The following is a 13,751-nucleotide window of genomic DNA, read 5'->3' as shown; positions in this document are numbered from 1 at the left end:
TCTTAAGTTTAAAATACAAAAATATGGAGAATTGCTGCAAACAAGTAAGAGAGCCAGGCCTGGTGGCATCTAGAATGGTGACCGCAGCAGTAGGATCACATGTTCAAAGCCATCCTCTGCTACATACGGGGCTTGAGAATAACATAGGCTGCATGAGATCCTGTCTCGGAAAAGAAAACCAATAAGAGAAGTGTAATCCCTACTAATCTCCAGCCTGCTCAACAGACTCCTTATCAATATTTGAAAGAGTAGGAGCAGATATTTCAGAGAAGCATGAACAGCCTACAAATAGAGGGAAAGAATCCCTTTGATTCTGAGGAAATCACAAATTGAAACCACAGTACCTGTTTACTGCCACAGGTCTAGCAAATGGTGAAGTGTCTAGTAGTGACAGGGTTTGGGGGCAGTGTGGAGTTTCTGGAACTCTCCCACACAGCTGGTGGGAATTAGTGTAACCGCCTTGCAGAGCAAATGAGTTGGCATTGGTCGCCAACATTGAAATTTACATAGCTGTGCAAGCCAATAGTCACAGTCTTAGAAATCCTTACATGTCACAGTCAAGCATCGTGAAACAGGAAAACTTAGTAGTAACATTGTGAGTAATAGGACCAAATGGAAACATCAGCAGTGGAGTGACTGTCTAAACTATAGGACACTAAACATGAAACTATCATCAAGCAGTGGAAAAAATGTGTCACTTATAGATAAATTGTAACAGTTTTGAGTGAAAGAAGCAAGTTGCTGACTGAACACATGCACATTCATTTAGCCTCTGTAGGTTTTAAATATTTCTTCACAATGTATCATTATACACAACTGTGAAAATAATAAAGCTAAGGAGACCATTAATACAAAGTCCAAGTCAGTGCCTACCAGGAGGAAAGATGATATGGTAGGAGGGGGTCAAGGGAGAACCGACAAGAAATATTGAGAGTGACAGCCGTGTTTTTTTTTCCAGGCAGAAACCTGCATAGATGGATAGTGATAACTTTTATAGTTTTATGGCTTTTACAAGTACAGCACACATTTTATACCCTCTTGGACTTAGTATGTAACCAGAAATGACCTTGAATTTCTGATCCTCCTGCTCAGTGCTGGACCTCAGTGCTGGGGTTACAGGAATATCACCACATCTGGTTTATGTGGTGCTGGGGATCCAATCAGCGCTTTGTGCATGGTAAATGAGGATTCTGCTGACTAAGCTACGTCTCTAGCCCTACCTCTGTTTTTGAGGTTGAAATTGGATGCTGTCAAGTTAAATGTCAAAAAATACTTAGAGCAGAGGTTAGGAAGTAACTATGTACTAGAGATCCAGCCCCACCATCTGTTGTGTATGGCCAGTGAGCTAAGAATGGGCTCTGTGTTTCTAAGTGCTTTGAAAAATCTCATTTCATGAAAGTCCTATGAATTCAGATTTGAGTGTCTGATGGAGGAAGGTCATTGGTTAAATAAAAAGAAACTGCTTGGCCCTCATTGGTTAGAAGATAGGTGGGAGGAGTAAACAGAACAGAACGCTGGGAGGAAGAGGAAGTGAGCTCAGACTCCACAGCTCTCCTCTCGGGAGCAGATGCCTGAGAGAGACGCCATGCCCCGCTCTCGGGCAGACACACGCCATGAAGCTCCGACCCAGGATGGACTAGGCTAGAATCTTCCCGGTAAGACCGGTTCTCACAGATTATTAGAGATGGGTTGATCGGGATATCAGAATTAGCCAGTAAGGGCTAGAGCTAAAGGGCCAAGCAGTGTTTAAATGAATACAGTTTGTGTGTTGTTATTTCGGGGCATAAGCTAGCCAGGCGGCTGGAGTGCCAGGGACACAGCCCCGCCGCCCTTATTACTACAAGTGTCTATAAATAAAGACTTGTTTGAACACACACACAAAAATTGGATGCTGTCTTTCTTATCTGCATTTATTTATTTGCATTGAGGGGTGTGCATAAGTCAAATAACAACTGTTGAGTCAGTTCTCTCCTTCCACCATGTGGCTCCTGGGATCCCACACCGGTCATCGGGCTTGGTGACAAGTGCCTTTATCCAGCTGCCAAAAACTGGATATACTTTTTAAGCCTTGACCTAAAGCAATATTTTCATTTTTTATTGATTTTTATTAAGCTCTACATTTTTCTCTGCTCCCCCCGCCAGCTTCTCCCTTCCCCTTGATCCCTCTGCCTAGGTCCCCATGCTCCCAATTTACTCAGGAGATCTTGTCTTTTTCTACTTCCCATGTAGATTAGATCCCTGAATGTCTCTCTTAGTGTCCTCATTGTTGTCCAGGTTCTCTGGGATTGTGATTTGTAGACTGGTTTTCTTTGATTTATGATGGAGGAGTGTCATCTGTCTATGTGTTGCTTTCATTGGTTAATAAAGAAACTGCCTTGGCCTTTGATAGGACAGCAGCTTAGATAGGCGGAGTAGACAGAACAGAATGCTGGGAGGAAGGGAAGGGAAGCAGACACCATAGCTCTCCTACTCTGAGATGGAAGCAGGTTAAGATCCTTCCCGGTAAGCTACCACCTCATGGTGCTACAAAGATTATTAGAAATGGGTCAATCAAGATGTGAGAGCTAGCCAATAAGAGACTGAAACTAATGGGCCAGGCAGTGTTTAAAAGAATACAGTTTCCATGTAATTATTTTGGGTAAAGCTAGCCAGTGGCCGGGAGCTGAGCGGCGGAACACAGTCTGCTGCTCCATCTACAACTTTACACGTTTAAAAACCACTTATGAGTGAGCACATGTGATCATTGTCTTTCTGTGTCTGGGTTACCTCACTCAAAATGGTGTTTTCTAGCTCCATCCATTTGCCTGCAAAATTCAAGACGTCGTTATTTTTCTCTGCTGTGGATTTTCCTTATCCATTCTTTGGTCAAGGGGCATTTAAACCTCTATTTGTTTCCGTTGGTTGCTCCTACTTGTGATTCTCAAAAAAAAAAAAAAAAGCCAAAAATAAAGGCAGAAAATTGTGCTCAGGTCACATGTTCTGTTCTGAGAATAGGCTCTGTAAGTGGGAGATGAATAAGATGTAGCTGGTCCTCAGAAGCAAGAGTCTAACAAAGACAAAAGGAATTGAACACTGGAATCTCACATGGTCAGTGTGAGGGTGGGCATATGCACAAGGTCATGGAGAGTCATCATTGACCAATGGAGCAGTGGGAAAGTCTTCAGAGGAAAAACACTCCAGAGACTTGGAAAACAAGCAGGAGATGTATGTATGTAAGACTGGAGGGGAAGGGTAGGCCTGGGACAAGTGTGTGCCCAGGTCTCTAGACTTAAGGGATAGGATAGGCATCCGCTGTGCTCTTTGGGGGTAGGAGACGGGAGAGATGCAAGCTGCTGATGCATTTGCCCATGTGGAACATGACAGTGCTCCTTTAGCTCGTACTGTGTACCGGTTATCAACCTGTGCGAGCCCTTAGGAGAAGGCCGTGCTCTCTAGGACCAGAGGTGTGTTAGAGGAGAGGACCTGCAGCACATCATGGCTACTTGCCGGGTAAAGGGAAATAAATAGAGAGCAGCTGGGGGGCAAGTTCAGAATTCCTGCTGTGTTTTGCCCTATGTAATTGGATGGAAGATAGATTAGATATAGACTTTTCTCCGAATAAAATGGGTTGAAGGGTCCGTGGTTGCTTAGATATCAAAAAAATACAGCTTCTGAAGATACTGGTATTATCTTTAGTATAATCAAATATTGACTTTGCCTATGTTGTGTTACGAGCAGCAGGGCTGCGTCCCTGGCACGCGGCCGCCCGCATGGCTAGCTTTACCCGAAATAATTATACAGAAACTGTATTCTTTTAAACACTGCCTGACCCATTAGTTTCAGTTTCTTATTGGCTAGCTCTTACATATTGATCTAACCCATTTCTATTAATCTGTGTAGCCCACGAGCTGGCTTACCAGGAAAGATCTTAACTTGCGTCTGTCTGGAGTGGGAGAACCATGGCGACTCCCTGACTCAGCTTCTTTCTCCCAGCATTCCGTTCTGTTTACTCCGCCTACCTAAGGGCTGGCCTATCAAATGGGTCTAGGCAGTTTCTTTATTAATAAGAAATCACTCCCACATCATTTCCCCTTTTTCTGTTTAAACAAAAAAGAAAGGCTTTAACTTTAACATAGTAAAATTACATATAGCAAAACAGTTATCAAGCAAGAATTACAGTTACAATATTTATATCTATTTTATCTTTTATCATAACTAAGGAAAACTATAACTATCTATTCATTCTTCAACTCCATTAAAGACTCCAGAAGGATATAATACTACCTAAGTAAACAAGAAATAAGAAAACTCTAGAAATGACAGAGACATCTTGCTGCCTGGACAGTCACCCAAAGTTCTTTTGTATGGTTGGGGCATCCATCTTCAGTCTTCAGGCCCATAGTATCCAGCAGACATTTCCATGAAGCAGGAAATTTCAAAGACAGTTCAGTCACTATCTGCTGTGTCCTGCAGAATGTCTCGCAGACTCTTTCATGAGTCATGAACCCCAAAAGACCGTCTCACCTTAAGGCAAGTTCAGCAGTCCTCTCTCTGTGGGTTCTCTGTGTCCATTTTATGCAACAGTTCAGGCAAGAGCAGTTTCTTGCCCAAATGGCTATCAAACTCCATAAGGATCCTCTTCGATGCCCATCTTCTTCTTGAAGTAGATTGGTGCCGCCAGGAGCAGAGTGTCTCATTGTCATGAAAAGTCCTAAGTTATTAAAACATTAAATGCCATATTCTGCAGTCTTTTAAAGATATGAAGAATGTCTATCTAACTGAAATGTATCTCTATATATCTAGAAAATCTAACTAACATGACTACAAGATTGACTATTATTGATGATTAACCATTAACCTATATTTCTTAATTATACATTACATTTTTAAATGAACTACACAATCACAATACCTTAATCAAGATCAGAAATACATATACATATAACAAAATTGACTGTAAAATCCACACCAATGCAAATTACTCATACCTATATCATTTTCCCCTTTAAATGTAAAAGAACATTTATAAACAAAATTTTGGGAACATGGGCGCAGTTTTTTCTCTCCAAACTGCTTCCTGCTGAATGGGGGCGCTGTTAATCAGATCGTTTAGGGTGTAACCTGTGTGTCAGGTTCATCTCAGTTGGCAGTTGAGTGAAGTAATTTTGTGAAGATGTTCACAGCAACTTTTCGGGAGGTCGTGGTCTATCATACCAAATTGGGATAGAAGAAATCCACAGGGTCTGGTCCTCTGTGAAAACAAAAGAAGACCCTTTCCAAAGTATCATATCCTTAGACCCAAATTTTGAAATCGTAATACCTTTATATCCATTCTGGTTTAGCTTGGCAGCCCATGTAATGAAATGTCTGTCTGTACGTAGCTCCTTTACAGTCAAAAATTTTAAAGAAAAGACAATGTACATAATCCAGACTCTCTGTGAATTTTTCATTTTTACGTGGCTTATTTTTCTTTATTTCTTTTAATCTCTTAACTATCTGTACTCTGTTTCTTTAAAGACTTTACCCTTTTTTAAAGACATTTACTTTATTCTCTATATTCTTATTCTTTTCTCTCTCAAGCCTATGTACATTCATCCAACATTGTGATCCATTGAGGTCTGTTATGTCTGAATCTGTTTTATTGTGAATCTGTAATATTTTTACTATCCAGGAGCATTTCTTAAAATGTTAAGCATTTCTTGAAAACTTAAGTTGTACCATGTACAGGTAATATGGTACCACCTGTGTCCTGCCCAGTCTAAACCTTAACTGTGCTGTTATTATGGTAATTACGGTAGTTCCTGCCAACCAGCACAGTTCAGCAAGGAGCAGCCGCTCCTGCCTCAGATCCATTTGGTGCCCCTGAGCTGTGCACAGTTCCAGGCACACAGCAAGTCCTCATTGGAGCCGCACTCAGCAGTTTAATTTTGAGACTGAGCATGCAGCACAGAAACTCTTTTTATCCAAGTTACAACCAAATCTGACACGCAGAGCACTGCGGAGTCTGAAAACACGTCTCTTCCACCATGCTCTTCCGCCTGCCTAAGCCTGATTCTGCCATCTGCCCAGGTGCAGGCGGGGAGCGCTGAGAGCACTCTCCTTCAGATCCCAAGCGGGAACACAAACATCCAGTCCCATAAAATCCATTGAAATGCTTTAAAGCCAGAGTTTGCACTGGCGGCACAGTCCCAAGAAGCCGCACTTTAAAATGACGCAGCTTTTTTTTCTGCTGCTGTTGCCGAATCAGGAAATCTCTCTACAGCACGCCACCAACAAACAGCAAAAATCGGTGTTAAAGTCTCTCTCCCTTATTTTTAAGCCTTCTCAGGTTTTTAAGTGGATTTAGCCCCACGTTGGGCGCCACTCTGTTGTGTTACGAGCAGCAGGGCTGCGTCCCTGGCACGCGGCCGCCCGCATGGCTAGCTTTACCCGAAATAATTATACAGAAACTGTATTCTTTTAAACACTGCCTGACCCATTAGTTTCAGTTTCTTATTGGCTAGCTCTTACATATTGATCTAACCCATTTCTATTAATCTGTGTAGCCCACGAGCTGGCTTACCAGGAAAGATCTTAACTTGCGTCTGTCTGGAGTGGGAGAACCATGGCGACTCCCTGACTCAGCTTCTTTCTCCCAGCATTCCGTTCTGTTTACTCCGCCTACCTAAGGGCTGGCCTATCAAATGGGTCTAGGCAGTTTCTTTATTAATAAGAAATCACTCCCACATCATGCCTATATGGTCTTAAGGGAAGACAGATTTGTGTTTATGTGGTGTTAAAATACAGCAAGCAGAATATAAAAGTTTAATAGTGGCGAATGCCTGTAAGCCCAGCCTTTGAGGTTGAGGCAGCAAGATTGCAAGGTGAAGGCCTGGCTGTGCTCCACAGAGGGTTCTATTTAATAAATAACAAGTGGGAATGCAGGATTGATGTGGCACACAGCTGCATACAAACTGTCCTTTCTGTTCCAAGTGTCACATTTGATAATAAACTGTATGGACAGCAGACTTAAATATTCAAACTTATATTTCATTAATATCCCGCCCAAATCTCAGACAGCCGTGTTATTTAAAGGGAATTGGATGGACAGTGCGTATTGTGTAGAGAGCCTTTGTGGGGATTTTCAGAGGCTGTGGGTGTATATGGTGTAGCAGCATGAGACCCTGGGTTTACTTGCCAGCTTAAAAAAAAAAAAAACATGAGGCAGGCTAAGTAGGGGCTGTAGAACAGAACATTCTGTTCAATATAATTGTGAAATTTTATTCACTTTGTGTGCATTTACTATTTTAATGAACAATCTTGGTGTTTCTGCTTTCCAGAGAAATTACTGGAATTTTAACTTTTTTTGTACCTTCTAATACAGCATCACTTACAGTCACAGGTCTAATGCTCACTGCTTGTGTATAGACTTATACTTGTTTAATCTGTTGGCACAGACAGACCCTTTTTTTTTGGTTTTCCAAGACAGGGTTTCTTTGTGTGGTTTTGGAGCCTGTCCTGGAGCTTACTCTGTAGACCAGAATGGCCTCGGACTCACAGAGATCCGCCTGCGTCTGCCTCCCGAGTGCTGGGATTAACGTCACATGCCACCACTGCCCGGCTCACAGACAGACCCTTAATGCCAAATGCTCTGCCTCAGTTTTTTGTTGTTTCAAGGCAGAGATTTGTGTAGCCCAGGCTGGCTCAGATTAACTGGGTAGCTGTAGATGATTTTGATCTCTTGATCCTACTACCTCTACCTCCTAAATGCTGTGATTACAGGCTTGCACCACAACACCCAGCTTGCCTTGCTTTTGTTTGGGAGTATTCTAGCATTTATGGACATAGCTTAGGCAGCTGAGTTGCTAACATGCACAATCCATGTGTTTTTTGCATTGTCTTTGCCTTTTTGTATTGTACCCGTCAAAAAAATTCCCCCAATAGGGAATTACCCTCATATCTTACCAGAAATGACCCAGAAACCTCAAAAAGGGGGGGTGGGGCGGGGAATTCCCAATATGTAGAGATACCCAGAAGAAATTTAACATGTCTCTTTAGCTCCATAATTTGATAATGTCACTTTATGGTAGAAGGAACCACAGGAATGAAGAAGCCACAGGCGACCGTCAGAGTTCTGCTGGCTGCTCTCTGCAAGGCCCAGTCACACTGACTACAGTGAAATCTGATTTGTACTCGAAAAGGTCTCATTTCCTTATTTTCTCCTTTGACACAGAAATCCCCTGCAAAGAAGCTGAGCCATGCAATTAGTAGATCTTTGGGCTGTGTACCCTCCAGAGAACCCCCACATCCTGTTTTTCCTGAGCAACCAGAGAAACCACTTGACCTTGCACACATAGTGTAAGTATGCACCTGCATGGGCTGTGCCAAAACGGGGCTTTCTGATGGGAACTCTCGCGCCAAGGGCTGGTTTCTTTAAACCTTCCTAATATCTGCATGTACTGCTCTGCATTCCTCAAGCCAGAATAGTGCAGCAGCCCCCAGACACACGAGTACACCACAGCACGTCTGTGTGTCCATCCTTCCTTCAGGGTAGCCACAGTTCATTCTTTATGGCAGTGAAACCCCCAGGGACTTAACTTAGATATTCACATGGTAGGGAAGGAAAGTCTCCTGGGTTTTATCTTCTCAAACTTAAAGACACAGAGCGACAAAAGGCGGACCAGTGCAGCAGCTCGTGATTGTTCTTCAGTGCACTCCATTTCTTCTAGACATGTCTTCAGCTCCTATGCAGTTGGTTTTGTTGTATGGTGTGATGTTGAAGCAGTCACACGCATGCACTCACTCACGCATGCATGCATGCACACGCACCAGTCTGCATTTGAACAATGACTTGCTTCCAAAGTCATTTTTTTGCATAATAATTCATTTCCTCGTGACCTGTTGTTAGTGTCACTGTTGCCAAAATTAAAATTTCCAGAGCTGGGGAGATGTGGTTCGGTGTTCACACCGCGTGCCAGGCTCTGGGTTCAACCCCTGATGCTGCATAAGTAAGAAAAAAGTCGCTTCTAAACGCACACAGGCTGATTTCTGGGCTCTTTATGCTGTGTTCTTTGGCCAAATTGGCTATTCCCTTGCCAAAATCACCCTGTCTCAGTTACCATAGAGACAGTGATAATTTTTAGGACTATCATCTCTATTCTTGTCCTTTCTTGTTTTCTTACAAATTTTGGCATCAGCTTATTGGATTCTTCATGAAATTTTGTTCAGGTTTTTACTGATTTTTTTTTTTGAACCCAAAGACAAAATTAGAGAAAATTGACATTTTTATAATACTGAATTTTCTATTCTACAAACATAGTCTCTTTACATTTGCCTAAATGCCCGTTTATGCCTTTAAGTAGTTTTATGGTTTTGACCTAGGAAAGGTGTTATATATGTTAGATTAGTTTCTGAAGTGGTTTTTGTGGTCTTTTTTTTCTGTGTGTGTGCGGGGGTGGGGAGACATCTCACTATGTAGTTCAACCTGACCTTAAGCCCTCTCTTAGCCCAGGCTAGCCTGCTAGCCTTAGTTTCCTGAGTGGTTAGAGTGTCTCACCTGCCTAGACTGATGCCTGAGGACCCTACTCATTTTGTTGTCTTTTTTCCTATAAAATTTTCAAGACATATTTAGTACCTTATAAAAGTGTATAATTCCCGTGAATTTGTGTAATGTCTTGTCATGCTAGTGGGTTCTTTTTTGAATTGTGCTTCTTATCAATTACTCACAGTGTATGGAAATATTGATGGGTTTTGTATTTTAATGTACTGTGTACTTTCTTAACTTGCTCATTGCTTCTGATAATTTGTATTCTTTTTTTTTTTTTTTTTTTTTTTTTTTTTTGGTTTTTCGAGACAGGGTTTCTCTGTGGTTTTGGAGCCCGTCCTGGAACTAGCTCTTGTAGACCAGGCTGGTCTCGAACTCACAGAGATCTGCCTGCCTCTGCCTCCCAAGTGCTGGGATTAAAGGCGTGCGCCACCACCGCCCGGCTGTATTCATTTTTTTTAGAATTTTCTTTAAATAATTTTATAATCTGCAAATAATGATGGCTTTATTTCTTTCTACTTTGTAGACTTTCAGAAATTAATCATGCTTTCTGGGGTATAAAAGGTCTTACTGTGATGGCTAGAAACCTCCATACTGAATAGAAAGGGTGTAATGGGCATTTATTTATCTATCTGTCTATATGTTTCTCTACCTATCTATCTATTCATCCGTCTGTCTATCTGTCTGTCCATCCACCCGTCCATCTGTCTATCTATTATCTATCTATCTATCTATCTATCTATTCATCTATCATCTACCTATGTATCCTATTTATCATTTGTCTATCTATCTATCTATCTATCTATCTATCATCTATCTGTCAATCATCTCTCTGCCTGCCTATCTCTCTCTTTCTCTCTCTCGCTCTCTCTGGCTCTCGCTCTCTCTTGCTCTCTACCCACCAACCATCTATTCTGTGTGTAGCTCTGGCTGTCCTGGAATTCACTCTGTAGACCAGGCTGGCTGGAACTCACAGAGATCCTCCTGCCTCTGCCTTCTGAGTGCTGGGATTAAAGGTATGTGCCGTCACTGCCAGGCCAATAGGCCTTCTTATGTTATAGAAATCTCAAAGGCTTGCAACTGTCACATAGTAGCAATGTTGCAGGGTTTACAGATGTAATCAGGTTAATCAGCTTCTTTTTTATCTCCGCTTCCAAAGAGTGCTTCATTTTGGTGATGAACAGATACCGAATTGTATCAGATTTTTCTGTTTTGAGATGATTGTATGATTTTATTTTCCTCATTAATTTGTATTAGTTGAGGGTAGCCTTTTGTGATGCTAGGGTTAAACCCAGGGCTTCCCGCACATGAATGGGCTACATTTCCACCCCTGATTTTAAGAAATCGCTCTCACATTCCTGGAACAAACCTGAGTTGGTTATCCAAAGCACTGTTGAATTTTGAATTTTGTCTGGTAATATTTTGTTAGATTGGGGCGCGGTTTATAAGTGAATCTGGACTTCAATTTTCCTCCCCCCTCTTTTTTTGATAACTAAGAAAGACTTTGTTTTAAGACAAAACCATTAGCATAGCAATATAGTCAGATTTTATTGTGTGTGCTCATTTAAAAAATATTTTTGAATGGTGTATGTACATGTCTTATGGGGACAAATGCACATATATGTGCATGATTGTGCAGAGGTCAATGTTGAATGTCTTTCTCAGTTGATTTCCACATTCTTTTTGAATGGTATATGTATGTGTCTTATCAGTGTGTACATGTGTGTGCATGGGGACACATACACACATATATACATGAATGTGGACAGCAGACGTCAACGTTGAATGTCTTTCTCAGTCTATGTCCACTTCATTAGATTTCAAGAAAAGGTCTCTCACCCTGGAGCTTATCTGTTTAGCTAGACTAACCAGCCACTGAGCTTCCGTGACCCACCTGTCTCTTCCCGTCTCCACCACCACTGGAGTTACAGAGGTGGGCTGCTACACCGAGGTTTTTACATGGGTACTAGGGATCCAAGATCAGGTTCTCATGGGTGCATAGCAAGTGATTTACCAACTGGGCCATTTCCCTTGGCCCTCGGTGGGTTTTAGAAGAGAACTACTGCACTGAAGAGATGACATAGTTGGTAAAGTACTTATTTGCCCAGCATATGGACCCTAGTTTGAGCTCCAGAAACCACGTTAAAACATTGCACATGCGGATGCACACTTGTAATTCTAGTGTTTGGAAGATCGAGACAGGAGGATCCCTGGGGCTTACTAATCAGCCAGCCTCACCTAATTGGCAAGCCCCAGGCCCTAGTGAGAGACCCTGTCTCAGAAAAGAACAATACCCAGCGTTGAACTCTGACCTCTGAGTAAACTGAAACATATTCACAAACACACACCCAAATAATAATTATAGCATCAAATTAAAAAACTGATCAGATATCAGCTAAACGCTGGAACTATTGAAGAGCATCCACAATAGCTCAGCAGGTTAAGGCACTCGCCACTAAGCCTGACGACCTGAGTTTGATTTCTGAGTCCAAGATGGTAGAAACAGAACCAGGTCTTGCAAGTTGTTCTTTGACCTCTGCATTCATGACCTGTGCACATGCATCTCTCTTTCTCCTCTCCTCCCCTACTCCCCCGCAACACAAATAAAAAATCATTTCGTGTCTGCACTTCTGTGGACATGCATGACAAGCATGATATAAGGCGGTATAAGACAGGTAGACTTTAAGACCTCTTTTGACTAGGTGGTGACAGCTCACACCCTTAATCCCAGCACTCAGGAGGCAGAAGCAGGTGGATCTCTGTAAGTTCGAGGCCAGCCTGGTCTACAGAGTGAGTTCCAGGAAAGCCAGGGCTACACGAGAAATCCTGTCTTTTTAAAATAAATAAATAAATAAAAAAGACCTTTTATGCCCATTCTAATGCCCTCTTGTTCAGCTTTCTAGAATTAGTAGGTGACTTTACAAAGTATGGTAATATCAAGGAAAACTTCCAAAAAAGTCTGAAAGAGATTCGTAGTTGTAGCTGAAGTGGATTGGTGTTCTCAGAAGCCAGGTTTCACAGACACTAAAGCTAGTCAAGCACTCTGACAGTCCCATGGAAACACGGCTCGAGCTGGTGTTAGTCATGATGCCCAGGAACTCTTGCTCCCTCAGCTCGCCATCCCCAGCCTCCTGCATTGTTTGCTGTAGCTCCTCAGTCACATTCTTGCGGAACCCAGCATGCACTTCAGCGTTATCAATGGAGTCTTCCCGGTGTCATCCTCACCAGAGCGGGAAAGCTTTCAAGGTTTCTTTCTGTCTCAGACATTTCCTGTCCTTTGTCAGTTCTACTTATTATTTGCTCAGCTTCTTTCTCGGGTTCAAAGTCCAGGGCTCTCGTCGATGTCTTTAATGTCCCTGCAACTAGAGTGACAGACAGTTGTGAGCCGCTATATAGGTTCTGGGAATCGAGCCCAGGTCCTCTGCTAGAGCAGCCAATGCTCTTAACCACCGACCCATCTCCCCAGCCCTGGTCAATGAACTCTTATCCTCTTCCTAATGTGGCCACGTGAATTAATCCGCGTTCTCTGCTTTTCGTCAACACTTGTCCTTTTAATAGGTTTATTCAGAAGCTGGTCATGCCTGGTCAGTCAGGGCTGCCAGAGCCCGGCTTTTGTCTAGAAACCCTGGTTACAGTAGGACTTTTACAGAAGATCAAGTATGACCATTTATCCAAACTTCAAAAATAGATGATTTGTATGAATGCATAAAAACCTATACGAAAGGTAACCAATAAACAGTTATTAGTGGCTACCCTTCAGGAGACAAAAGGTAAAGTACATTTTGCCAATTTGACATGTCACTTCAGAATTAAAATTTTATTTTGTACCATGTAACTGGTGTCAGATCAGGGCCATCTTATTTATTCATTGTGTGTACATGTGTACGTGTGTGTATGTGTGCATGGGTGTGAGCACATGCTATCTGTATGCCTTGTGGAAGTCAGAGGGTACCTTCTGGGAGTCAGTGCTCTCCTTTCCCTGTTCGCATCCCCGGGCAGGCCGTCATGCAGGTACCTTTACCTACTTAGCCATCTCACTAACTAGATAAATGTCTTTTAGAGATGTCTGAAATTCTACTTGAAAGAATAGCTTCCTTGTGTTAAATATTCTTTAGCCGTGTGCCTTTGGCAGTCTCTGAACTAAATACCAAGGAGCTTAGGGATTGCTTTAAATCTCCTGAGAATTTCTTGGTGAACCAGTTTCATGGTTTCTGATCAGTTTCACAATTGTCCTATTGTATTCAGAAGA

General features: G+C 42.3%; 1 protein-coding gene across 9 annotated transcripts in view; it reads left to right on the top strand.

The window, feature by feature from the left end:
- LOC121439635 (dystrobrevin beta) overlaps positions 1-13,751 on the top strand; it is a 234,448-nt gene that overhangs the window by 122,227 nt on the left and 98,470 nt on the right. For all 9 annotated transcript variants that reach the window (XM_041640172.1, XM_041640169.1, XM_041640167.1 and 6 more), the window contains one exon: positions 8,192-8,316. In XM_041640172.1, the coding sequence (XP_041496106.1) occupies positions 8,192-8,316 (125 nt within the window). The remainder of the gene's footprint in view (positions 1-8,191; positions 8,317-13,751) is intronic.

The sequence above is a fragment of the Microtus oregoni genome, unplaced genomic scaffold (genome assembly GCF_018167655.1).
Source record: "Microtus oregoni isolate MIOR12 unplaced genomic scaffold, Mior012 000062F_ref0000492, whole genome shotgun sequence".
NCBI classification, from domain to species: domain Eukaryota; kingdom Metazoa; phylum Chordata; class Mammalia; order Rodentia; family Cricetidae; genus Microtus; species Microtus oregoni.
Note: the sequence above shows the minus strand (reverse complement) of the source record. Positions and strands in the feature narration are given on the sequence as shown.